This window comes from Magallana gigas, chromosome 8 (genome assembly GCF_963853765.1).
Source record: "Magallana gigas chromosome 8, xbMagGiga1.1, whole genome shotgun sequence".
NCBI classification, from domain to species: Eukaryota; Metazoa; Mollusca; class Bivalvia; order Ostreida; family Ostreidae; genus Magallana; species Magallana gigas.
The window spans coordinates 49,865,380-49,891,731 of NC_088860.1; the positions used below are offsets into that span (position 1 = coordinate 49,865,380).

A 26,352-nucleotide genomic window follows, 5' to 3' on the forward strand; every position below is an offset into this window, starting at 1 on the left:
ACTTTATAAAATGTTTTTCTTTTTCCCTTCGTTCAATTGCATTGTCAGTATAAAGTTTATAAAACGGAAATACTGAAAATTGTCCGTGGCCACAAATATCAAGATGTTCACTAAGTTTAATTTTTCTGTACTCGGGTTGATTGACGTGTTGTTTGTGTATACGAATACGGGTGCGTAGGGTTGTTCCAGTTTCTCCTATATAGAATTCGTTGCATCCGCTACACGTAATGTTGTATATAACATTTTTAGAGGCACAAGACATGTTCGCATTAACAATAAAGTTCTTGTCCCCGAACTTGAACGATTTCCCGACTTTAATATATTGGCAAGTTCCACAGCGGGGATCGTTACACTTGCTGACAGAATAAGATTGACGTTGAAAAGAAGACTTGCAAAATATCCTTCGGAGATTCCTGGGTTGTCTTTTACTGTTGATGAAGTTGTATTTTTTCAGCACTTTGGACATTTTTTCATCAGTTTGTAGAATGTTGTTAAGTTGACGTACGACTGGAATGATATTAATATCATTCGGATTATGCGTAGTTACGAGTGGTAATATCTTTAAATCAGAGGTGTTATTTGCAGGAGGATTAATAAGATTTTCCCTGTTCAGTGCTAATGCCTTTTTGATACCATCGTCTATGATAACATTGTTTTATCAGGCTTGCTTTCAACTCATGTAAACGTTCATTTCTTTTTTCGTTGTCGTTAACTATGGTACATACACGCCTTGCTAAGTTGTATGGAATTGCGCGTTTAGTATGGCCCGGATGGCAAGAACTGAAATGAAGGTACTGATGGGTATCTGTTGGTTTGTAATACATGTCGGTGATTATATTTTCCCCGCATTTAGAAATGAGCACATCCAAAAATGGAATACAGATCGCACTTTCATCTAGCGTAAAGTTGATGTTTGGATCCAGATTATTTACAATGTCTAAAAAGACTGTTGGCGTCGCTCTCGTTCCAGATGATAAAACAGTCATCAAGATATCTTTTCCATCCATTTTTAATATTTTGTGCGGTTTGCTGGTTAAATTGCCGTCTAGCTTTTTCATACATTTTCTCTTCTAAGTATCCTAATGTGAGGGTGGCATAAGTAGGGGCCATTTTAGTCCCCATAGCCGTTCCTTTAAGCTGCAAATAATGTTTGCCGTTGAAAGAGAATGTGTTGTTTTTAAGGACTAAACTGCTTGCCTCTAAGATAAACTCTCTGCTGAAATGACTGTTGATATTTTGTGGATATTTATTGATCCAGTATTTGAGGGCATTGATACCGAGATCTGTATACAAACTTGTTACATCCATAGTGACCAACTTTGCATCTTGGTTAACTTTATCTGGTAAATATCTCAGAAAATCAAGATCATCTCGAACATAACTTTTTACTTCTGAGCATAAGGGTTCTAGAAATATATCCATAAGATGACTCAGTCGTTGTGTTGGAGCGTTAGGTCCTCCCACTATAGGTCTAAATGTGAGATCGTCCGGTTTGATACAAGTAATATATGCATTATTTTGCATTTTGATGGCATTAGTAATTGTTTTAGACTTATGTATCTTAGGAAGTCCATAAAAAACACTTTCCTGGAAATCAAAATCGGTTAAAAAATCCGCTTCTTTGGTTGTTGTATTGGAGGAAGTCTGGTGGTCTTTAAGTAATCGTTTCACTTTTTGAATGTTTTTTTATCATTGTTCTCAGTTATTTAGCAATAAAACTCGTTGTTGTTTAGCATCTCCAGTATTTTATTTTTGTAGTACTTTGCCTCCATAACTACTACTGCTCCTCCTTTGTCCGCCTCTTTGATTACGATCGAATCGTCATTGAGCAACGATTTGATATCATTTTCTTCTGATTTTAATAAATTATGTTGTCTTTTATTTTTAGGGGTGTTATTTTCAGTTGATAGACTTTCAAGAGTATCACAAACTGTATCTAGGAGAGCATTTCTTCCCTTTCTAGGATTAAAGTTAGTTTTGTTTTTGACAAGACTTGTTTCAGTTATATTTTCTTCGTCGTCGTCACTATGGAAATATTCGGCTAGTCTTAATTTTCTAGTATATTCCTTAATGTCTGTAGTTAAATCCTGAGGATTACTTTCATTTGGCGTTGGTGTAAATTTTAATCCTTTTGAAAGTAAGTTTATTTCAGCTTCGTTCAATGATCTATTTGACAGGTTAATAACTTTGGGGTCTACTATTTCCGCCCTGTCCTCTGTCCTTGTAGATATCGGTTGTTCGGATACCTTTGGCCTTGGCTTGGTTTGCCTCCTCCTAAAAAATAATGATTAGCCTTTCTGCCGATGTAGGTCGTTCCATTCCTCCTTAATAAATTCCCGGATGAATGATAAGAATTCCCATTGTTTTGGACATTATATCTGTTTTGCGGAAATTGTCTTTTCCTACTGGTTTTCTTATCAGTGGTTGATAAAATGTGTTTCTGTTGGCATTCGAATTCCTTTCAAACGGAGATTTTCGCCCATGGTGTTGGTTATTTTTTGTATTCCTCCGGTTATTAGGATCGCCAATTTGCGATGGAAATAAGTTAGTTTGCGCATTATTTTCAAACACTTCAGGAGCATCTTAAGATTTAGACGTGATTTCAGCATAGCTTAGTTTGCTGGGTTTTGATTGATATGTTGGCTTTTGTTTATTTGTGTTTTCATTTCTCTTGACTTGTTTCGGCGCGTTTTCTTTTATGCAATTATTGCCATATTTCCTTACGTAATCCAATAACTAAATTTCTTTGTACCGCCAACGGTCCACTGACTTCTTTTCTTCTTTCTCACAGTCTAATTTCCACATACTCAGAAGAATTTCTAAGACTCTGTCTGTTGCTTTTGTCTTTAAATCGACTATCATTTGCTCGTCAATGTTTGCGACCTTTAGTTTAGAAATACCTGACCTCATACGCAGTAATTCTATTTCCCCTTTGACTCTCTCTACAGCAACATTGACTCTAATCTGTGTTTGTTCTTCAGGTTCTCCGCGAATGCTTGTAATTCTATATTTCCGCGGAAGAGTTGCATTTTCTTGATTTAGCCATTTTTCATACTGTTCAGCATCATTAGAATTGTTAATTTGTTTCCAATATAATTGTTTTTTTGAATTCAACTTGTTACACCATTCTGCTCTCATTTTCTGTTTAATTTTGGTAGCTTCTTTTTGCAAGGATAGCTCATTTACTTCTCGTTGAATGATTTCAGTTGGAGATTGATACAATATTTGTTCCTCGTCAAGGCTAGATGTCATAACGGATTTTACATGCGTTTCATCACTTGCAAAAGGGCTAGAGCTTTCGCACATACCTTGATTAATTTCTTCATCAGTACATTTGATTCCTCCATTTTTTCCTCAATGAAATTAATCCTTTTCAAAATTTCACACAAAAAGTCATTTGTTTCCTTCTTGTTTACGTTTTCTTTTTCTTTTCGTGTCGCCATCTCGGTCACTGGTAAGTATATATCCAAATCACAAAAGTATTTTCTCCGTGTCCGGTAAAAATATAATAAAAGAAAAAAAGCAACACTAACTGCAAAACATAAGCGCTTTCATTGTTAAAAATCTTCAGACGTTTTACAGTCGTTAAAACTATGACGTAATTACGTTACCTAGTGATAACGTCAACAATAATACTATGACGTCATAATGCTTATTGAAGGAAACAATCATAGAATAAAGTTATATAGCGTAATATACAGTAAAACAAAATCAAAGACGATGAAACAGTATATATCAAACTATTTAACGAAGGTTTTAGTGACTTTATAAAATGTTTTTCTTTTTCCCTTCGTTCAATTGCATTGTCAGTATAAAGTTTATAAAACGGAAATACTGAAAATTGTCCGTGGCCACAAATATCAAGATGTTCACTAAGTTTAATTTTTCTGTACTCGGGTTGATTGACGTGTTGTTTGTGTATACGAATACGGGTGCGTAGGGTTGTTCCAGTTTCTCCTATATAGAATTCGTTGCATCCGCTACACGTAATGTTGTATATAACATTTTTAGAGGCACAACAATTAAAATTAAAAATTAAATAAGAAAACACGAAAAACGTTCAATATAGCTTAAAGAGGTTCGTTCCTCTATTTTTGGGTAGCCATTTTGGGACACCTCTATTCTAGAAAGTATGCATCGCATATTGATTTTACTTATAAAGTCAAATTGTAGAATGCCAATTAAACTATCTTAAATAAAATAGTAAAGGAAAAAGTTCATATTTACAGAGTTTAGTATGGGACTATATTTTGTGGCGGAAGGTTTTTAAGAAGAAAACGAACATTTTTCATAACTCAGTTGGTTTAGAGTACCGTCACTTTAGCTTCCTTATTTTCAGTGCAAACAAAATTCCCAGGTAGTTTGTGCATTAGGATATCTTCATTTTGTTACGAAAACATATTTTTACAATTTTTCAATATTTCTATCGACACGTTTCGGCAAATTTAACTTATATTTCATAAAAGTCAAGAAAAAATGAATCCAATTTTTGCCTAAAATCAGCTTATTTCATGCCATATCTCAAATTTTACATAATAGACCCATACTTTTTGTTTTATTTTCTGAAATTTTAAGATTTTTCTGACAAGTTTATCATAATTTGAGAAAAATTTTGAGACTTTCAATTTATTTCATTACATGTTGAATTGGTAATGAATAAAAATAGTGTTTTATCAGTGCAAAAAGGTCAAAATAATAATTGCGTGAAGAAATTGTAACATTTTTCTTTATGATAATTTTAATCTTATTCATTTTAAATATTATACATTTGTATTTGGTGCCATGGTTCATTCTTGTAATAAAATATAGAGGGAAAAGAGATTTATGTGAAATCTGCACTTTCAGTGCAAAAAGGTCATATTAAATACACCGTAGCGCCAAAATAAGCATATAGACCCTAAAATTGTGTTTTGAATTTTGGTTAAGCTATGTGTGTAGATTTTTAAAAAATACTTTAGAAAAAAACTTTAAGACTTTTGATCGCAGGATCCAACGTCCTTAAGCGCTTTCATTCTAAAATCTTCAGAAGCTATATAATGGTAACATAGTAACGCAACGTCAAAAAACTTGAGCGTTGAACGGCAATGTGTATTATGACGTCATAGCTAGATTTAGCGGAAAAAAAATATAATTTGCAACATAGTAGATAACATACAATTCAATACATTATTATTACAAACAGTTCAATTTAGGTTTAAAAATACGGATGAAATGTTTTTCTTTTTCTCTTCTTTGTACATTACTGTCACTCAACAGTTTGTAAAATGGAAATATTTTAAACTGTTTATTGCCGCAAGTGTCCAAATGCTCACTTAACGGTATCTGTCGATATCCCGGGGTGTTTATGTGTTGTTTATGCACACGCACACGGGCCCGAAGTGGATTGCTTGTTTCCCCAATATAGTACTCGTTGCAGCCTGGACATGTTATAACATATAATACAATCTTAGTGTCACATGACATGTCCGTCTTTACGATGAATTCTTTTCCGCTGAAGTCGTACTTAGATCAGCGGAAAAGAATTCGGTCTAAGTTAGACTTCAGCGAAAAAAAATTCATATATTGATTTAAAAAAAAAAATGATTTACTGCTTTTAAAGACTGTTTTAACGTAATAAAATAATTTTTCTTCGACTGTAGTTTAATTCTAACGATTATTTTGGAGGAGAATATAAGTATGCTTGTCCCGAAGCGTAAAGAATAGAGATTGTATAGCTATAGCAAGAAGTTCGAATGATCTCCCTTTGTATATTTATTTCCCTTGTTGCATGTTTTCGATCTCAGTAAGGATTTTGATATGTTTATGGAATTGCAATGATTATTGTTCAAAGAATTATCGGAACAATCATTCAGGTCGACAAAATAATTCTTTTATGAAAAAAAGTAAGCGATCTATCATTTAACAAAGCGATCATTTCTTTTTGTAATTACGAATGTCATCACTTTTTAAAAAAAATTGTTATAAATCATTTTTTTTTTTTGTCTATTTAGTTCTTATGTTATATAAATCGTTCATGTCTTATTTAGTTCGTAAGACGTAATAATACTTGAATTACGTAAAACGTTACCTTGTGATGTATAGATAATTTTCTTATTAATACAAAATATATTTGATAGTGAGGACGACATTCCCAAAAATAAAGACTGGGTTTTTTCTATTTATAAATCAAATTAGGACTGTGTGTTTTTGTCGGCTATTTAACCCGCAACCTTCAGAACCATTTCTCCTAGCAGTGGTTTAATTAAATTAATCAGATATACTTAGCACTAAAGGAAAACTTGAAAAAATGGTAAACAATGAAATAAGTGCACAGAGTACAGAAAACAAAAACAAATTTAGTAAATACATTTGTTATGCTTTCTTCAACATCTAGGTATTCAATTCCGGAAAAGACGTGATGACGAAGAACAACATACAGAGACAGCCTCAGAACTTTCACCACTTATCCAAACGGATAAACGTGATAATGCAGTATTAATTGAGCAAGGTACTGTATTAGTGCAACATATCATATTAAACTACTTAGTCTTAGTATTGACATTCCCATTTTTTACCCATAAACTTACACATTTACTGACAATGTACTGACATTACTGATTAACTTACAAAGTTCTGAAGTTTTTACTGACAGTACTGAGAAACTAAGAAAAGTACTGACAAACTCAGACAGTACTGATAAACTTAGAGAAGTACTGACACTTTTTTACTGACGTTACTGAAAAACTTAGATAAGTACTGACAAGTACTTATAAGTACTGAACCCATTGTTCTTAATCCCGCTAAAGCGTAAAAGGTGTGAAATTGTATTAGATAATGTATTTTGAATTATTAATAACATTTTCCTTAAATGAAAATGTCATTTTTATATGCAATTTTATAAACGGAGGAGAAATTGAGCCTTATTTTAAAAAAAAAGAAAAAGGCGGATTTTATAATATTTATGTTGTTAGCATTAGGTTTGATAATTATTTCGAAACAAAAAGACAGTAAAAAAACTGACACTATTGAGCTTTAAATCAATGAACTTGATCACCCATAACAAAACATAGCTATTAGCATTCGACTACCCGTATTACCCGTGCGCGGATTTGCGGGGAATCTTGCCCCCCCCCCCCCGCCCTTTCCACCCTTCATGGAAAAATCTGCATTTGCATAAATGTTAGATATTGCTCAGACCCCCCCCCCCCCGGAAAACATAAACAATATTTCAACTCTTTTAACAGTAATGATTTTGTTGTCCACGCATTTCACATTCTAGTTAATCGAAGCGCTGTGTTTCCGCATACTTCTGATTGCGGTAAGCTCGAAGCGCCTATGACAGAGACATAAGGTGTTTATCTTTGATTTTGTCTTCGTGAAATAATATAAATCTAGAATTTAACCCTATCCATCTACATTGAAGCTTGAGGAGACTAGATTTTATCTAAACATCTGACTCAACATTGACAAAAATCAAGTTGGACTTGTTTATACCGATAAACCGTTTATATATCTCATTACATATATTTGAACAAATTACCGTGTTTTGTACAAAAACAAAAAACAAGTAGAAGAGCCATGTAACATGCCCGAGTTAAAGCGCATAATAACAAAACATAATTATAGAACATCAAAATAATCACACACCGATCGAAATGATCACATATATTTTGACATGTCTGCTTTGTTTTTTGATGCATAGAGAGAAATAGAGTTGATATTTTCGGAAGGTAGGATTAGTTCCGTTCTTTGGAACTTTTAACTTTTCACAGTGTGAATTCTCCAGTTCAGTTATCTATATGCATTATTGTATACAGTTGTCTTCATACATGTACATATAAAGCAATGATGCAGTTAATAAATGATTAATGAATGTATCGTATACAAATGCCGGTAACAGGTAGTACACAAATGCATGATCTAAAAACAGTGTTTCCTGTTTAAAATTAGAAAAAAATCATACATTTGTTTTTAAAATTTTATTTGAAAAATGCAAAATATGAGAGAGCAATTAAGTTTTAGTTCATATCACTGTGTCAAATGCAGTTTAAAGTTCTTAGAATTGTTGAATTAAAAATTTCAAATTCTGTTTTCCTTACTTGAAAAACTGGTGAGGGGGGGGGGGGGGTATTCAGGGTTGTTACACATGTAAAACAATATATTGCATTATTGTTTAGCAGTACCAAGCATTCATATCTTAGGACATGTGTGTATATTCAAGAACATGTGTCTCTGTCACCTCATTGTTTGTAGCTATTATATAATCACTTACAGGCCATTCAGATCTTAGAAAGTGAGTGTATTTATACATGTACACGTGTGTATGTCAGTCATTGTTCCCAGTCTCGCTACCGTGCACTGCAAGTTGTCAAGAAGGGCTGCGTACAGTGCTATTATATAAAAATGTCAACATCATCACCTTTGAAAACTTTTAACTTCAATCAATCAGTTGTTAAATATGTGTTTTAGATTCTTTGTCAATTGATCTGGTGTAAAATAAGACATTGATGGATAAAATATTAAATTGACCGCTCTTAGTTTATCTAAAATATTATACATAATACAAACATACATACATAAAAATTAACTAGATGCTGTCATTAGACAGTAATACCCGCACCATGTGTTTGTCCCTAAATAACACTGTTTTGTACCAGTTTAATTAAAAATGAAGGCTATATGCAAGCTCCGGTAATACAATTAAAATTTATAATTTTCATAACTGAAGGATGAGATCCCTTCCCATATGATAATACACATCGTGACATGAGCAGCACTTTATATGCAATTTGGGGTAGAACTGTTTTGCAGTGAATTTTCAGTTAATCAATAATCTTAACATTTTATGTCATAGAAAGTATAATGGTCTATATAATTATTACAAACAAAATTAAAAATTAAATTACGCCCCCTCCCTGTGGCGCTTGCCGGTTTTAGATTTGCTTCTGTGTGCCTACCTGAACATCATCGTGTGCACAGATTTAAAGAAAGGGGTGGGAGTGAGGGGTCCAGACCCCCCCCCCTCCCCATGAAAATTCATTTATATCAATTGTAAAATTACCAAAAATATACTTTGGACCCCAATGCTCTTACAGACACGTAAACGCTCTAACCCATTGCGCTTCAATGTTAGGTAACATTATTTGGGGGATAAATATTGAATCAATATTTAATATACTTTATTGTTTATCTCAATAGAAAGTATACATGTACATCACAATATGCAGGTGTCCTTCACCACCTTAAAGCTGTTATTTACCTAATAAAATAGTGCAAGTGGATTTGAAGAATATGTCATTAAAAAACATGCATGTTACAAATGAATGTCTTTGTCTGAAGTTACGTACACAACACAGATCTGCATGTCTCATTAGCGGGTACTAGTTTTACCCAGCTCTTTGATTAAATGGGTTCACGTGAATACATACATGGGTGTTGCTAAAACGCGGAACGGAAAACGGAACGGAAAGCGGAACGGAAGGGAAAACGGAAAATCTTATCTAATGTTATTTACTTCATACATTTGTTAATCATGCTAAAACGATATACTTTATCATATGTACCTTTTTATTTTATTTTTTTGAAAGATTAGCAATATTAGATTATTTATTCAAGAATATTTATTTCCTCAAAATTAACAGTACATGCATTGACCACTATATTCTGTCCCAAAATATCCTCGATTCACTTTTTGCTGTATATTTATATATACCTCAGGGTTCAAGCGATTCTCTTTTAGAAGTATTAAACATTCTCATTATTCTTTCTTTAAAACGTCCTCTCTAGCTTATCAGCTGGTATAAATACACGGCTAAAAATAAAGAAGTGTACGGGGTTTTGCATTTCAACAGACCCGGGTGATAGTGTTGAAAAATTGTGCAAGGTCTTCTGAGTGACTTCCGAATGGAGAAAAGATGTCAACTTTTTCTATTATAAATCGTCCAAATGTGCTGAATGAATATTTTGGGATCGACAGACTATAGTCCCAATATATAATAGGAAAATCAAACCAGGCAACGTCTAGAGCTCTCTATGCGGATCATATATATATAGCTGCTGGAATAAACAACAGTACTGCTTAGTAATGCAAACGTAAACAAAATTGCATTGCTAAAAATACTAGTTTCACAAATTACTAGTTTCACAAATTACCGGATATTTTAATGTTTACTGTATTTTGATTTTTAATGTCGTCAGTCCTACGGTTTTTTTTTCTTCCATCTCAATGATATTGTATCGTCTGTATAATAAAAGATCGTCTAGAACACCGAAAATTCCATTTTGATGTAAGTTTATACATGTACATGATATTTGAAATATAAAAATACTCAAAACACACATAAAACGCTTTTACTAACTGCGTACGTTACGCTGATATGCCAGCAATACCATATAAGAAAAATAAGTAAAAAGTTATACCTAATTTGCTCGTTTAATCATGTTACTGTTTCACAATTCGTATACATTTGTTTTTCCGTTTCGTTCTCAACTAAAGCCGAATGAATACAATGCTATAATTGATAGACATCCATATGAATATTAATAAGATAACAACATGTTGATAATCATTCATTAGATATTAATAAAAAATACAAAGTAAATCGTTTCTGGCCAGTCTATACCCTTTTTAAGCGATAAACGTGATGATATTTTCCATTCCGTTCTGCTTTCCGTTCCGCGTTTTCGCAACACCCATACATACATGTCTGTTTATTCCGTATGCAGAAAAGGATTAGTTAAGATCAGCTAAAGGAATTCATTATTGTGTTTTAATTGGATTATCATTATGATGTTGACCAATAAAGGTAAGCATAATACATGTAGTAGCAGTAGCACATTATAATGAGATGCCAGCATACATGTACATATATAAGTTCTACTTTCACTTTCTAAATGTGATCTCCCTTTGACAGCATACTGTATCATCATCTTTTAATATTTAGATAAGCTTATCATCGTTACCTATCCTATCGCATTTGTAAAGTTTCTGTCATTTTAGTTGCAAAAGTTATTTTTTTTTACATTTGTCAGACTGCATGCACTATTGAGTTGACCCCATATTGACCCTTTCTTATTAAATTTGTGTATTACATGTAGGTGTAGACACTTATCATTTTTATATGAGTTATAATAGGAAGGAAGGAGTATTTCTTTCTTAATGTATTATAATGCATCAAATACAATGTAGGTCATGACCTTATGGGACTGTTCTGACCCCAAGAAACAGGAATATACAAAATATCTTCTAATGTCATTATGATGCATCAAATGGTGTAAAGTACATTAATGACCCCCAGATGTTGTCTTTAACCCCCCAACCCCCCGCCTTTATGAAATAGGAAATGATATGTTACACTATATATTTTGTTAACTTTTGAGATCGGAGATCTTCATCCCTAAACCATATTATGTATTTTTGCTTTTTGTGTCATTGCGCATAAAATTGTATATAGATTATGCCCCCCCTTGGAGACACCCTGACATTTTAGACCTAGAAATAATAATGTATCTTATCTTATTCATATGTTATACAATAGTGTTTGATACATGTGGGTAATTCCTAGCCTAATGATGTCACTGCTTTCTTTAGGAGACTTTACAATTGCCCCAAATAGGCGAATACATGCACATGGAAGTGATGCATATAACATTTTGTTTATAAATCTAAAAAAAATTGAATTAAGCAATTTTCAAAATGTTCATGTGAATCACGAGAGAAAAAGCAATCAAGAAGTGATTTAAAATTTGCTACTGTACACATGTAAGAATGTATTAAGAAGACTGAATCTTTATAACCAGGTTAGATTTAGGGGGTGGGTGTGTGAATGTGGAATATAAACATTTATTATTTAAATCATTTATTGTTATTAATTTTAATTTGTCAATGAATACTACTTATTGATCCCAAGGTAGAAATATGACCTCTGATCATATCTCAATAGATCATGTGTCAATTATGCAAGGTGTAATATAAATTTTTTTAAGAATAACATTTTTTACCAGTTTATAAAAATTTTTAGACACCCAAATTATATTTTGATTTTAATAGATCATTCGACAAGGAAGGGGGGGGGGAAGAACATTTTATATTTGAGTTTGTTTGGGAGTGGGGGTTCCAAGTCATATATTTGACAATTTTTTAATGTAATTTGAAATAAGACTAAGCCATACTACAGTCATGAACATGAATAGTATAAAACAAAACACAAACTAATACATATATATATATATATATATATATATATATATATATATATATATATATATATATATATATATATATATATATATATATATATATATATATATATATATATATATATATACATAGGAAGTATTACAAAACAGATGATTGATCTATATCTGGGTTCTTAAATTGAATCACATATCATGTACATATTATATTATTGTTTCTTTGTTCAAGGCATTTAAGATGGTATATGTAGGTCATGATCCCAAGAGCTCTTCCTGAAATTATTAAATATCATCAAAACCATTGAGATCCCCACCTTAATCCAAAGATATTATTCCTCCTGATGTCATGCAGGCGCATCAGGTCATTATGGCATGTAAGTCATGACCCTGAGGGGTCATCCTGACCCCCTTAGAATAAGAAATTGTCAATTATCTTTGAATTATTGATGTTTGATGATCCTATCTCTATTTAATCTTTATTAGTAAGTCTCCCGAATGAAATTTGGAGACTTATTGTTTTTGTACGGTTCTTAATACATGTATTATTATTCTTCATCTTCTTTTTCTTCTTTCCTGCTATGAACTTGTTTCTCAGAGATAGCCACAGAATTGTACAAAACTTAGGATATGATAGGCCTGCATATCTAGTTGTGCACTCTGGTTTGATTTTTCTCATTTGAGTTAGACAACCACTTTTCGGGGGAGGGGGGGATGTCAAAAGGGTGTGGGGTCTAACATTGAACCTTGTAGGAAGAATCGAGGACTCTAATGTAAATATTAATGGTAACTTGAAAACGGACAAAGATAATAATATAGGGTTTTCATAATCATATATTGGCTGTTACTGGCAATATATAGGGTTTATTAGATCTGACCCCTGGGGTTATCCTCATCCCCCAGGAATTTGAAATTACCATATATCTCAGAAACTGTTATAATCATGACCCCTAAACCATAGATATTCATGTTTCTGATGTCAAGGGGCATCAAATGTTATGTAGGTCATGGGCCCTGTGGGTGGTCATGACCCCCTCATACAGCAAGTCCCTTAATATCTTCAAAACAGTTTAGATCCCCACCCTTAAACCATATATATTCTTGTTCCTTGTGTCAAGGGGCATCAAACGATATGTAGGTCATGGGCCCCGGGGGTGGTCATGACCCCCCTTGAACAGGAAGTGCACAAATATCTCGAAAACGGTTGAGATCCCCACCCCTTAACCATATATATTCTTGATTCTTACAAGGCGTCAAAAGGTATGTACCGGTATATAATGGGCCTCAGGGTTAAATTTAATTTTTCAAAACCGTAATGCACGTAATGAGGGGGAGGGGGGTGTCAAAAGGGTGTGGGGTCTAACATTGAACCTTGTAGGAAGAATCGAGGACTCTAATGTAAATATTAATGGTAACTTGAAAACGGACAAAGATAATAATATAGGGTTTTCATAATCATATATTGGCTGTTACTGGCAATATATAGGGTTTATTAGATCTGACCCCTGGGGTCTAACATTGAACCTTGTAGGAAGAATCGAGGACTCTAATGTAAATATTAATGGTAACTTGAAAACGGACAAAGATAATAATATAGGGTTTTCATAATCATATATTGGCTGTTACTGGCAATATATAGGGTTTATTAGATCTGACCCCTGGGGTTATCCTCATCCCCCAGGAATTTGAAATTACCATATATCTCAGAAACTGTTATAATCATGACCCCTAAACCATAGATATTCATGTTTCTGATGTCAAGGGGCATCAAATGTTATGTAGGTCATGGGCCCTGTGGGTGGTCATGACCCCCTCATACAGCAAGTCCCTTAATATCTTCAAAACAGTTTAGATCCCCACCCTTAAACCATATATATTCTTGTTCCTAGTGTCAAGGGGCATCAAACGATATGTAGGTCATGGGCCCCGGGGGTGGTCATGACCCCCTTGAACAGGAAGTGCACAAATATCTCGAAAACGGTTGAGATCCCCACCCCTTAACCATATATATTCTTGATTCTTACAAGGCGTCAAAAGGTATGTACCGGTATATAATGGGCCTCAGGGTTAAATTTAATTTTTCAAAACCGTAATGCACATCTATGGAACAGTTCCTATCATATCCCAAGATATGATGTGTCTATCCATTAAATCATAAAAGGAGTTCTAGAATCTATGTTTTTTTTTGAAGTGATAAACGTCAATTTTCTGCTACTTTTTGACTCCCTGGATGAAATTTAAATTTTTAAAACCTTACTGCACATTTATAGAACATGTAGTCCCTATCATATCCCAAGATATGATTGTCTATCCATTAAATCATAAGAGGAGCTCTTGGATCAATGTTTTTTTTTTTTGTGATAAACGTCAATTTTCTGCTACTTTTTGACTCCCCGGATGAAATTTAAATTTTTTAAACCTTATTGCACATCTATAGGACAGCCCCAATTATATCCCAAGAGATGACGTAGCTACTCCAAATGTTGTAAGAGGAGTTCTGGGAACCATACTTTTTTGCAAAAAAACGTCATTTTTTGTTGCCCACTGATTCCCTTAATAAAAACAAACTCTGGAACCTAATTACGCCTCAATATGACACCCCCAATCATATTCTAGAAGATCATTTGGCTACTGCCAAAAAAAATGACGTTTTTGAAACCAGTTTTTTGTAAAAAAAAAAAAAAAACACGTCCTTTTTCAGCCATTTAATGACCCCAAGGACAAAATTGAAAATTCCGAAACCTTATTGCGCATCTATAGGATACCCTAAAACATATTCCAAAAGATGATTTGTCTACTGTTGAAAATGTAGGAGGAGTTCGCGGAAGAAGGTTTTTTGTGAAAAAAAACGTCATTTTTTGCCAATTATTTGCCCCCCAGGACTAACAGAGAATTTTTGAAACCTTTTTACAAAACAACATGATAACCCAAATCAAACTCCAAGAGTTCAATTTGCTGGTTTATAAGATGTAAGAGCAGTTTTAGGAAGTAAAACGTGACAGACGGACGGACGGACAGACGGACGGACGGACGGAACAGGGTAACAACAATAAACCCAAACTTTCTTTAGATAGTGCGGGTATAATTAGGATTGCTTGTCAAGTTATTGAGAATTGAGAAATCGATTTCTGGGTAAACTTTTTGTAACTTTTGATATAAAATCAATGCAAACTCTCTCTCTCTCTCTCTCTCTCTCTCTCTCTCTCTCTCTCTCTCTCTCTCTCTCTCTCTCTCTCTCTCTCTCTCTGTACAAACTGTACAAATGTTTGTTATAAAGTTAACATATTGCTTTCATGTTACCATAAACCTTGTAATAGTTGATCTTTTTTAGCGCCGTAGGTCTGACTACCGGTTAGCCGTACGTTGTATCCCGCATCAAATTTTATTTACAATGGTTATAAACATGGTATTACAATTATAGGTAACTTCCTAAATGAATATGGTCAAAGTTTGAAACAGCGTGATTTTGTACAATATTTTAAGCTGTCTAATATATGTACAATGCTATACACTAGTGTCATTTATGCAATATCTAGTTTCGTTAGATATAAGTGTATAAAAAGAGCTTATGTTAAAAAAGATCACTATCTATACATTCCATTTTACGTTGAGTATGTTTTATTGTTTGAAAATACTCAAAAAAGGGGGTGTTATCTTATTCATAGTAAAGATATTATACCAAATTCCATTCAGAAATGGAACAGTGAATTATCCATGGAACTAGAAATTAATGTTTTAGTTAAAGAGTTCTTTAAAGAATGTTTTAAAACAAGTGCTGATACCTCAGTACAGTGGCTTCAGTACAGAATTCTTTTCATAATGTTGCTTACAAAATACTATCTTAACAAAAATAATGTGAGCACTGACGATTTCTGCTCTTTTTGCAAATAAGAAATCTACATGTATACATTAAAATTTTAGAAATACTGCCCTTATGGAATAAACTCAGCATGAATATATATTGTAAACTACAAATAGAATTGTATTTAATGTTACTAATGTAATCTTTGGTGAAATGACGTGATCAAATGACCTGATTACTAATGTAATATTTGGTGAAATCACGTGATCAAATCCTGTAAAGTCTGAAGGGCTTCTTAGTAGATTTGATTACGTAACAACCGATTGACTTTTTTACATTGATATTTCTTACTTATATTTAAGTTTGAAAGAGACACCTCGTTCAGAACTGTTAAAATTACCGATATTTTAAGTTTACAATTATCCATGCGACACGCGATAAGCGCGTGCTATGATCATTGTTGCGTTATGCAAAAGTTCATACAGAATTGAACGTTTCGCAATTTTACGGGTTTATAAAAGAACACATATCTGCCAATGTAAATATCTGCATATGGGAAAACATTGATATAAAACATGTTTAACGTCTGAAAATAAAAAAAAAAAAACCGTGGCATTTCAAGTCATTTGCAAACATCTAACTCTAATTCCATCCCTTCCTATTTGTACAACACGATTTTATGTGTACCAAGTAAAGCCCCATATTACATTTTTTTTAATTAAGGTCTTCCGTTTCAACGGAACACCTTATTGTTTTCGTACTGTTTCTTATTATTTTTTTTCCACAAATTTTGTGCACGCGATTTCTCAGAAACTATTCGGCCGATTTCAAACATTTTTTTTCACAGATGATTGCCAGAGTTCATAATTCTAGACTTTTTTGAAATTTTGAAATCGTCACTTCCGGTACCGAGTTACGGCCGATTTTCTATTTTGTTACGACCTATATTGTGCAGAGTTTATCTCAGAAACTATCAGAGATATGACTATGAAATTTTCAGGATAGGTAGCCTATAGTTTGAAGTTGTGCACTCGTTAACTCTATTACAAATAATTTGAAAATGATAAAGATTTTGCAATGCATTATAGAAGCGAAGTTATTGACTGTAACAATATAAATCGGGAAAAATCATTGCCACGCCCATTTATTACGTTATTAGGGATTTTTAGGGTCCAAAGTACTTAAACTTTGACGCAATTTATCTAGAGAAGGAGACATATTTTGTTAAGCATTGTAGAAGAGAAAATGTTTGCATTGGTGATTCTAATCGATTCCATTAATCAAAACACCAATTTCTATCCCCATTAAAAATCTAGAGGGCTAGCCCCTAAAATATTCAATCATTTGTATCTCAAAAATGATCAACAATTTCAGATGAGTGTAAGAACAAAAAAAATTTTGTATTCCTAAGACCGTTCCAACCAATTCAAGAAAAAAAGGCTGGCCCCTTTATTTAGGGACCAAGACACTCGTAAACTCTTTTACAAATAACCGTAAAACGAAAAGATTTTCTAATTCATTGTAGAAGCAAAGTTGTTGATCGTAACAATATCTATCATGTAAAATCATTGCCACGCCCATTTCTAACGTAATTAGGGATTTTTAGGGGGCCAAAGTACTTAAACTTTGACGCAATATATATAGAGAAGGAGACATATTTTGTTAAACTTTGTAGAAGAGAAACTGTCTCCATTGATGATTCTAATCGATTACACTAATGAAAAGACCAATGTTTGTTGCTATTAAGGATCTAAAGGGCTGGCCTCTAAAATATTTAATCACTTTTATCTAAAAAAAAAAATGATCAACAATTTTAGATAGGCGTAAGAACAAAAAATGTCGGTATTCGTGAGTACTTTCGAATGCATTCATGAAAAAGGGGCTGGCCCCTTAAATTAGAGACCAAGACACTCGTAAATTCTTTTACACATACAGTACCCGCAACGTTATTTTTTTACAATCCTATCCTATCGTATCATGTATCAATCCTATCGTATCGTGCGTGTATACTGTTCTATCGTGCGTTAATTCTATCCTATCGTGCGTGTATACTGTTCTATCGTGCGTTAATCCTATCAGGTTTATCGTTTAATTTCAACAATTGTTCTGTTTATCCTATCGTTTAATCGTTTCGTGCCTTTTCATAAGCAAGTAAATTTATTACTAAGTTGCAACTCGTTCGGTGCGCCGTATACGAATACAAGAATTGTCAAATTCTATCCAACATTCCGTCAGGATACTAATTTTTAAATTTTTTAGATCAAAATTAAGCAACATTATATGTTAATCATATCTGTTAACATTGAAAATGAAAAACGAAGTTCTTAGGAACAGGGTAACATATTTACCTGTATATCAAATATATTAAATCGTACGCAGAGTGTATACCTGCGTAAACATTAACTTTTATGCAATATAATTTTATTGCATCATATTTTACATCTGCGTAAATATTTATTTAACTTGTCTGTAATCATTTGTTTTTAAATTTTGAAATCGTCACTTCCGGTACCGAGTTACTGCGTATTTTCTATTTTGTGCAGAGCTGATCTCAGAAACTATTCAAGATATGAATACGAAATTTTCAGAATAGTTAGTCTATAGTTTGAAGTTGTGCACTATTGTATTGTTTTACACCAGTGGCGCCATTTCATTGAACTCGCCGAGGCACGAAAATTGGGTACGAGTTTTCATTCAAAATGTTCATACGTTTTGATCTGAATCATTTTATCAGTTGATATTTTGTTAAATAATATACAACAAAAGTGGTAGAAAATCAAAAGTTCTTTCCAATAAAATCAAGAAAAAGGGGCTGGCCCCTTTAATTAGGGACCAGGAAACTCGTAAAGTCTATTACGAAAAACTTGAAAACGATAAATATTTTGTTATGCATTATAGAATCAAAGTTGTTGAACACTACATTATCGGTTTGAAAAAATGCATCGTCAGGACCATGTTTGACGTAATTAGGGATTTGTATTCAATATTTTTTTTTGGGGGGGGGGGGGGGGTGTTAATTATGAAATTGTATCAATATTTCATGGTATCATTTAAAATGTTTTTAAAAAAATCGGACTGAAGACCTAATCGTTACTCGTAACGAGGTCGTATATAGTTATGACAATTTTTATGATCATAATTTTGTTAACATTAAACAAATTAAATATAACAGACCCAGTTATTGCTTCAAAATTAATATCAGTAAATATAAATTTTACACTGTATCTTGGTGGCTTGATTAATAAATGTGGAAAAGTAACATACAAGAAAAAAAATCAGATAAAATCTTATTCAGTAATAGTAAAAACAGCGGGGCCAGTATTTTTCAGAACTTGGCTCAATTTTTTCTCCACTTATAAAATTACATATAAAATTAACATTTTCTTTCAAGAAAAATGTCATTTATAAGTTTTATAAATAATCATTTAATACTTTATTATAATTCAAAATACATTATTTAATACAATTTAAAGTCCTTTAAGCTCTAGCGGGAGTAAGAACAATGAATTCAATACTTATCAGTACTAGTCAGTACTTCTCTAAGTTGTTCAGTACAGTTTAACTTTATCAGTACTTTTCTAAGTTTATCAGTAATGTCAGTACATTGTTAGTAAACGTCTAGGTTTATCAGTAAAAATTGGGATTATCAGTACTTTTATGACTTAGTAGTGTTATTTATATAATTTTTGCAGCAAAAAGACATTGACTTTTGCGGGGAACTAGTTGGGAAGGTTCAAACACAAGAGAATGTTTTAATTTGTAAATAAAAAAAAAACTCAGAAAATTAAATAAAAATACATATTTGTCTTCTACTTTCTATCTTTTCTATTTAATTTTAAGTTAATGAAGAAGAAAAGAAAAAGAAAGAAACATTAGCTGTACAAGGTATGTGTTCAATATGGCTTATAACTCATATATCATCTGCAGCATGAAAGAATAAAACATTTTTTCTATTTGTAAATTATCAAGATAATAAAATCTCAGAAATTATATTGAAAATGCATATTTGTCTTTCACTTTTTATCTTCTCTGCTTAATTTGTAGGTAATAAAGAGGAGGAAAAGGAGAATGAGGAGAAGGGTGAGGAGGAGGAGCATTCAATATATATTAAAAACAACCAACGGGATAAAGCAGGAACAATTGCAAAATGTTTGATAGTAGCAAGTCAGACAATTGTCTTCTGCAAACAAACATTTTTGATACCACGCTTCTCTGATAACATATCGCTAATCCTGCCGTTCTTCTAAAAAAATCCAAATATTTGACCTTTTCTTTACTGCTACATGTGGTCAAATTTAACATAACGTGGTACAAAGTATCTCAATGAAAAGGGAAGACTAGATAGCAGAAACAATATTTAAAATCCTTTCTGAATAAACCCTGTGAAATACTTCATCAAAAACTACATCACAATAAATAAAAATATTTATATTCATGATTTGTGTAAAGTAAAAATTGTACATTAATAAATCCGTGACCCCTAAATTAATCGGGGGACCTTAAGGTGTTAAAATTCATCATAGAAGTACATGATAAATACTCTGCACCTTCTTCTCAACAATGACACTTTTACAAAATATGATAATACTATTGTAACGTGGATGAGCGAAGCGTTTCTACAAAACAGTTGAGACATTTTGAACTGATGAAATTTTTTAACAAATGAACAAGTAAGATTGTATATTTTCACCACTTCCAAATCCACACTCGGTCACACTTGTCCGTCACTTAATATGACTTTCACTAATAAACCCAATAAAACCAAAAATATAGAAAATCAAAATAAAACAAAACCTTTTATATCAGAGAGGCTTAAAAATGCTATCCAAGATTCCTTCTTACATCAAAGTTATACGTAGATGTATGGAACGCCATAGCTGCCTTATGTGGCTATTTAATATGTAGATGGTGCTTTATTATATAATGCTGTGGTTATTTCATGTGAAGATGGTGCTTTATTATATGAAGATGGTGCTTTATTATATGAAGATGGTGCTTTATTATATGAAGTGGTGCTTTATTATATGAAGATGGTGCTTTTTTATGAGAAGATGGTGCTTTATTATATGAAGATGATGCTTTATTATATGAAGGTGGTGCTTTATTATATGAAGGTGGTGCCTTATTATATGAATATGGTGCTTTTTTATGTGATGATGGTGCTTTGTTATATGAAGATGGTGCTTTATTATATGAAGATGGTGCTTTTTTATTTGATGGTGCTTTTTAATGTGAAGATGGTCACTCGGAACTTTATTTTTGAAGACTGAGTTAAACATTTATTATCTCTAAATTTTGAAACTAGAACAACATTGATACAGTTAAAATCCATTTAATACACAATTACTAGTTCCTCTTTTTTAGCATAATAAGCATTTATGTTACGAGCTGAACTGTACGACTTAATCTCAACTGAATTGACAAATATGATTAATTGAATAATACAATATTTTGTCAGTATTTCTTGACATTTTACTTTTGTCTTTACCACTTATAAAAGGGCCTTCTTTGAGCTATATCATAGTATAGTAGACATTTCCCTGTGACTTTCCCTTACTTTATCTTAAAGTCAAATCCTATCACCTAGGGCATCAGTCTGTTTAAAATCAGATCCTCAATCCGTTCCTTTATTTGTTTTTGTTCTTTTTTTTATAATATCTTGTTTGAAACACTCGGAATGTGAGCTCTTCCTCCAACTCGCCACTTAGGTTAAAGAGGAACGGTCATCAATGACGAAGACCGACTGGGCGATGACAATAACAAAATCAAAGTACTGAAGAACTGACGAGAGTTGATTTTGTCGATGTTGATTTATTTTAAAATCAATGATATGTTATTTTGCATGACAAGTACATGTAGTTTCTAATTTGTATTTGAATTTCGCACATTTTTTTAATATGAATTTTTGGACTTTTTCGACAAGAATGTCGAGAACCCCCCCCCCCCCCCCATATGAATCATCTTAAATAATATTTAAAGATAAAGTTAATTCAATTAAACTATGTATCAGTAATAGAAATATTTCTCGAAAATTGTATGGATCCAAGAAATATTGATCTCTATAGTCTCGTTCAACCAAACGCTCGGCTGAAACCGTAAATCTCCGACAAGCAAGGGAGACTCTCTGCTTGTCGGAGATTTACGGAGACAGCCGAGCGTCGAGAAGAACGAGACTATATTGAACTCTGGCGTAGGAATACATACGACTACAAAAAATATCTAAATTGTTCGTACCATTTAAAATCTGACTATTTTCAAGCTATTTATAAATAAGTTTCCTTGAAAAACAATGCTTTAGCATACATTACATCGAATTTATCAATTACGTTCAAGAACTAAGTCTTGTCAGCAGCGATGATTTGTGATGAGGTCCAAACACTGTTTCACTTTCGGTTTGTCTGAGTAACTGCATAGGAGAGTTGATTAAAATCAACTCTCAATTAAGAGCGGATCAAAGATCTTATTTTCATCAGATTGCTAGGGCATAACCTTCACTTAAACACAAATAATTATTAAATTCAATTTTCTGATTTTCAGGATAACGTTACTAGGCTTTAATTCTTGTAATATTCCGTCATTATATAGTTGTCACTTAATAGATGTAAGTTCGGTTGGGGTAAAGTCGTACACAGCTAGATCTTCTCGATAGCTTATATACTAATTGTGCTAGAAAAAAAGAGGAACTAGCAATAGTGTATCAAATGGATTTTGATCGCATCAATTTTTTGTTTTACTTTCAATATTAAGAGATAATACATAAATGGTTAACCCAGTATTCAAAAATAAGAGGAGTTCCGAGTGACCACCTTCACATTAAAAAGCACCATCATATAAAAAAGCACCATCATATAATAAAGCACCATCTTCACATAAAAAAACACCTTCACATAAAAAGCATCATCACATAAAAAAGCACCATCTTCATATAATAAAGCATCATCTTCATATAATAAAGCTCCACCTTCATATAATAAAGCCCCATCTTCATATAAAAAAGCACCACCTTCATATAATTAAGCACAATCTTCATATAAAAAAGCACCATCTTCATATAATAAAGCACCATCTTCATATAATAAAAGCACCACCTTCATATAATAAAGCACCATCTTCACATGAAATAACCACAGCATAACATAATAAAGCACCATCTTCACATGAAATAGGCACATAAGGCAGCTATGGCGTTCCATATAAATGAAAAACCTATTTAAAAATAAGTTAGGAATAAATATAAGTTTAGGTTAGTAATTATAATGCTGCAATTTAGTTTCCTGTAATTTCAATCCCAATTATGTACTAAAGACTTTGCTATCTATATGAATGTGGACTAAGGTGGAAAAATTTCAAATTATTAACTTAAAGGCTTTTATAGTGGATATTTACTAACACCGTGCAGAGGAAAACAAAAGGATCACATTGTGACTTATTATATTTATGCGTAGGACTAATTACGAAGATTAATATTTAAATCCAGTTACCATTTATCCTAATACTAAATATTCGACATCCATATTTTAAGCCCAAATCTCGAATTATAAGGTTTTTTTTATTCTGGCATATGTCTGACAAGAAACGGATGGGTTTCTTGTTTTTTTTTTCCCAATAAAATAATAACAAAATCCCTTTAACATGAGAAAACAACACATCTTAGTTAAAAGTTTATTTAGATTTAGAATTAGATATTTTTTTTAATTTTGAAAATCATGTCAAATGCATGTATTTAGTGTTTGAAAAAAACAACTTTGACGATACGATTAAAATAACCACTAAAATATTTCAATGAAAATGTGTCTTTAAGTTCAACTTTACATGAAGTTAAACGAGGCAGTGTGTAATACACATTCTCTAAATAAATAGATCCGTTGTGTTTAAAGTCGTGTTTAAATTGATCTTAAGTGTAAACAATAAGTATTATTTTTCCTTTTGTACTTTGTTGTTATCTGACTTTTATATCTTTTCTTTCCTGATTCACATTTTATCAAAATTTGTTTATTTTTGCATTCTAAAAAAAGACATTGTATCCACGCCTAGATCCCTGTTTTAAGGTTTGTATGAAACACTGGAACAAAATGTGATTGCTCTGACCTTTGAAAGGACTATATATGGTTTGAGCCTAATACTGCCCCTTAAAAATACGACATCATAACATTTACCTTTCTCCCGCCAATATCGTATTCACAGGATGAATTACCATCTTTAAGTTCTCCTTAAATATAGCTTAAAGATGCTTAAAGGTAGCTTAAAGACGATCTTTAAGCCACCTTTAAGCTATATGTGTTGCTTAAAGATGACTTAAAGAAAACATAAAGATGGCTTAAAGGCAGCTTAAAGACTATCTTTAAGCCACCTTTAAGGACAACGTATAGGTCCTTAATGTCCAAACTTCTTTAGGCCACCTTTAAGCTACCTTTAAGCTAACTTTAAGCCATTAAAAAATCTTGTAATTCAATAGTGTGCTTAATTTACCAACAAAATATATTAACTATATGATAATGATAGGAAAGGTATTAAAAACGGTTTTTGTTCTAGAAAATAAAATGAAAAAAAAATAATCCAACGCCCAAGACGAGGATCGAACCCGGTACCCTTCGTTTGCCAGCATCACCTCACTTCCTCTGCGCCACGGCAACTATATCAGTGGATATTGAATCAATGTATTCAATGTGTTTTTTTACTTGAAAAGATTTTGACTTCCATTCAAATTGTAACAATCAATCATATCTAATTTATAAATTACATGCATGCATATATTTAGAATGAAATACGGAAAAATTGGTCTTCAGTGAAAAAAAAAATATTATACCTTAATGGGAACCGTTAGGCTTACTTAGTAAAAAAAAAAGATTTAAACTGAGTAGATAAACGTACATCTAATTCATAGCTAAATGAAATGCAAGGAAGAAGATGAAAGCATTTCTTTTATTAAGTGCATTGAATCTATTAGGCCTTATTGTATGATGTAACAGGCCGGGTATGTGTCATATTTACTCTTATACATATATTTAAACAATTAACCCATATCTATGATCACCGGTACAGGCATTAATTAGCCTCTACATTTACTCTTACTTACATGTATCTTTAATTTGTAGACGTCACAATTTTGAAACCCAGAGCTAGGAAATAATACTTTGAAAATGAATTACAAATATAAATTAACTTGTATTCACTAGACTTATCGTATACACGTACATACTAAGATTTCAACGCATTTAGAAATCCTGACTTGCACCTGGGCACACGACACAACTGTTGTGTATATCTTTTATATTCTGTGTTAGTTTCAGGGGTTTTCTTTAGTTGGACAAACAATCGACTCTAATTAGATATACACAAACGTGCACCTGGGCACACGACACAACTGTTGTGTACATCTTGTATATTCTGTGTTAGTTCCAGGGGTTTTCTTAAGTTAGACAGACAAAAGACTCTAATTAGATATACACAAACAAACAAAACTATGTCTAGACAAACAAAGCAGTAATATCCTGCCCGATATAACAAAGGCAGTTGAGAGTCTTTTAATCTTTAACATGTATCTAGCAGATCTAGAATTATACCTAGAAATAATTAATATTGGAAAAAAAATACATACCTTCAACCGATTATTAAATTAAATCATGCAGTTTTGGTTCATTATCTTTATTTTGTTTAATAACCGGATGAACTGAGAGAGAGAGAGAGAGAGAGAGAGAGAGAGAGAGAGAGAGAGAGAGAGAGAGAAGGAGAGAGAGAGAGATATTTATTTCACCGATTAATTTATAATAGGAAACAAACATACTTGAATATAATTTAATGCACAAATTTAGATACAGAGACTGTGCTCACCCCTACAATATTTTTTATTAATTTTGAAACGAAAACAAAATAAACTAGAGCAAAGCTCGTTGCAAAGCAACGAGTGGGTCTTCCGTTAATGTCGGAAGTAAAGCTGGAAGTTCCTGTGAGATGCAGAGCTCTTTAACCAATAACAAGAGTAACAAAAAGAAAAAGATGAAAAATCGAATTATTCCTGGTACGACTTAACAAAATACGAATGAATTTAAGTACGACTTAACATAAACCTTTCCAATTTCAAGAACAACTTCACAAAAAAAAATCCGAATGTGTTACAGTACGACTTAACAATTATTTATGGTACGAGTTAATTTCACTTTGAACATAACGCCATTTTTTAAACCAAGGACGTGGAATCAAAATTTCCGGAAAAATCAATTTTTAAACCCCAATATCTCTGTTATGCAACGTCCGATTCAAAAACGGATTTCAGTTATGAACTCAGCATGAAAAGTGCTGTAAGATACGATAAAATTTTTAAAATTGAAAAACATGAAAATTAAAAAAAATTAGTTTTGCTTCCGGTTTCGACCGGAAGT

At 32.5% G+C, this 26,352-nt stretch overlaps 1 protein-coding gene across 9 annotated transcripts in view; it reads left to right on the forward strand.

Annotated features, from left to right (window-relative positions):
- The window catches only part of LOC109617652 (serine/threonine-protein phosphatase 6 regulatory ankyrin repeat subunit B-like), a 343,082-nt gene that overhangs the window by 215,643 nt on the left and 101,087 nt on the right, over positions 1-26,352 (forward strand). For 5 of the 9 annotated variants that reach the window (XM_066069376.1, XM_066069380.1, XM_066069374.1 and 2 more), the window contains exons 6-8: positions 6,374-6,487; positions 19,814-19,858; positions 20,018-20,053. The exons of 2 other annotated variants lie outside the window; for them this stretch is intronic. In XM_066069376.1, coding sequence (XP_065925448.1) covers positions 6,374-6,487; positions 19,814-19,858; positions 20,018-20,053 — 195 coding nt within the window. The remainder of the gene's footprint in view (positions 1-6,373; positions 6,488-19,813; positions 19,859-20,017; positions 20,054-26,352) is intronic. 2 more of the 9 variants (XM_066069375.1, XM_066069381.1) reach the window with 2 other exon arrangements.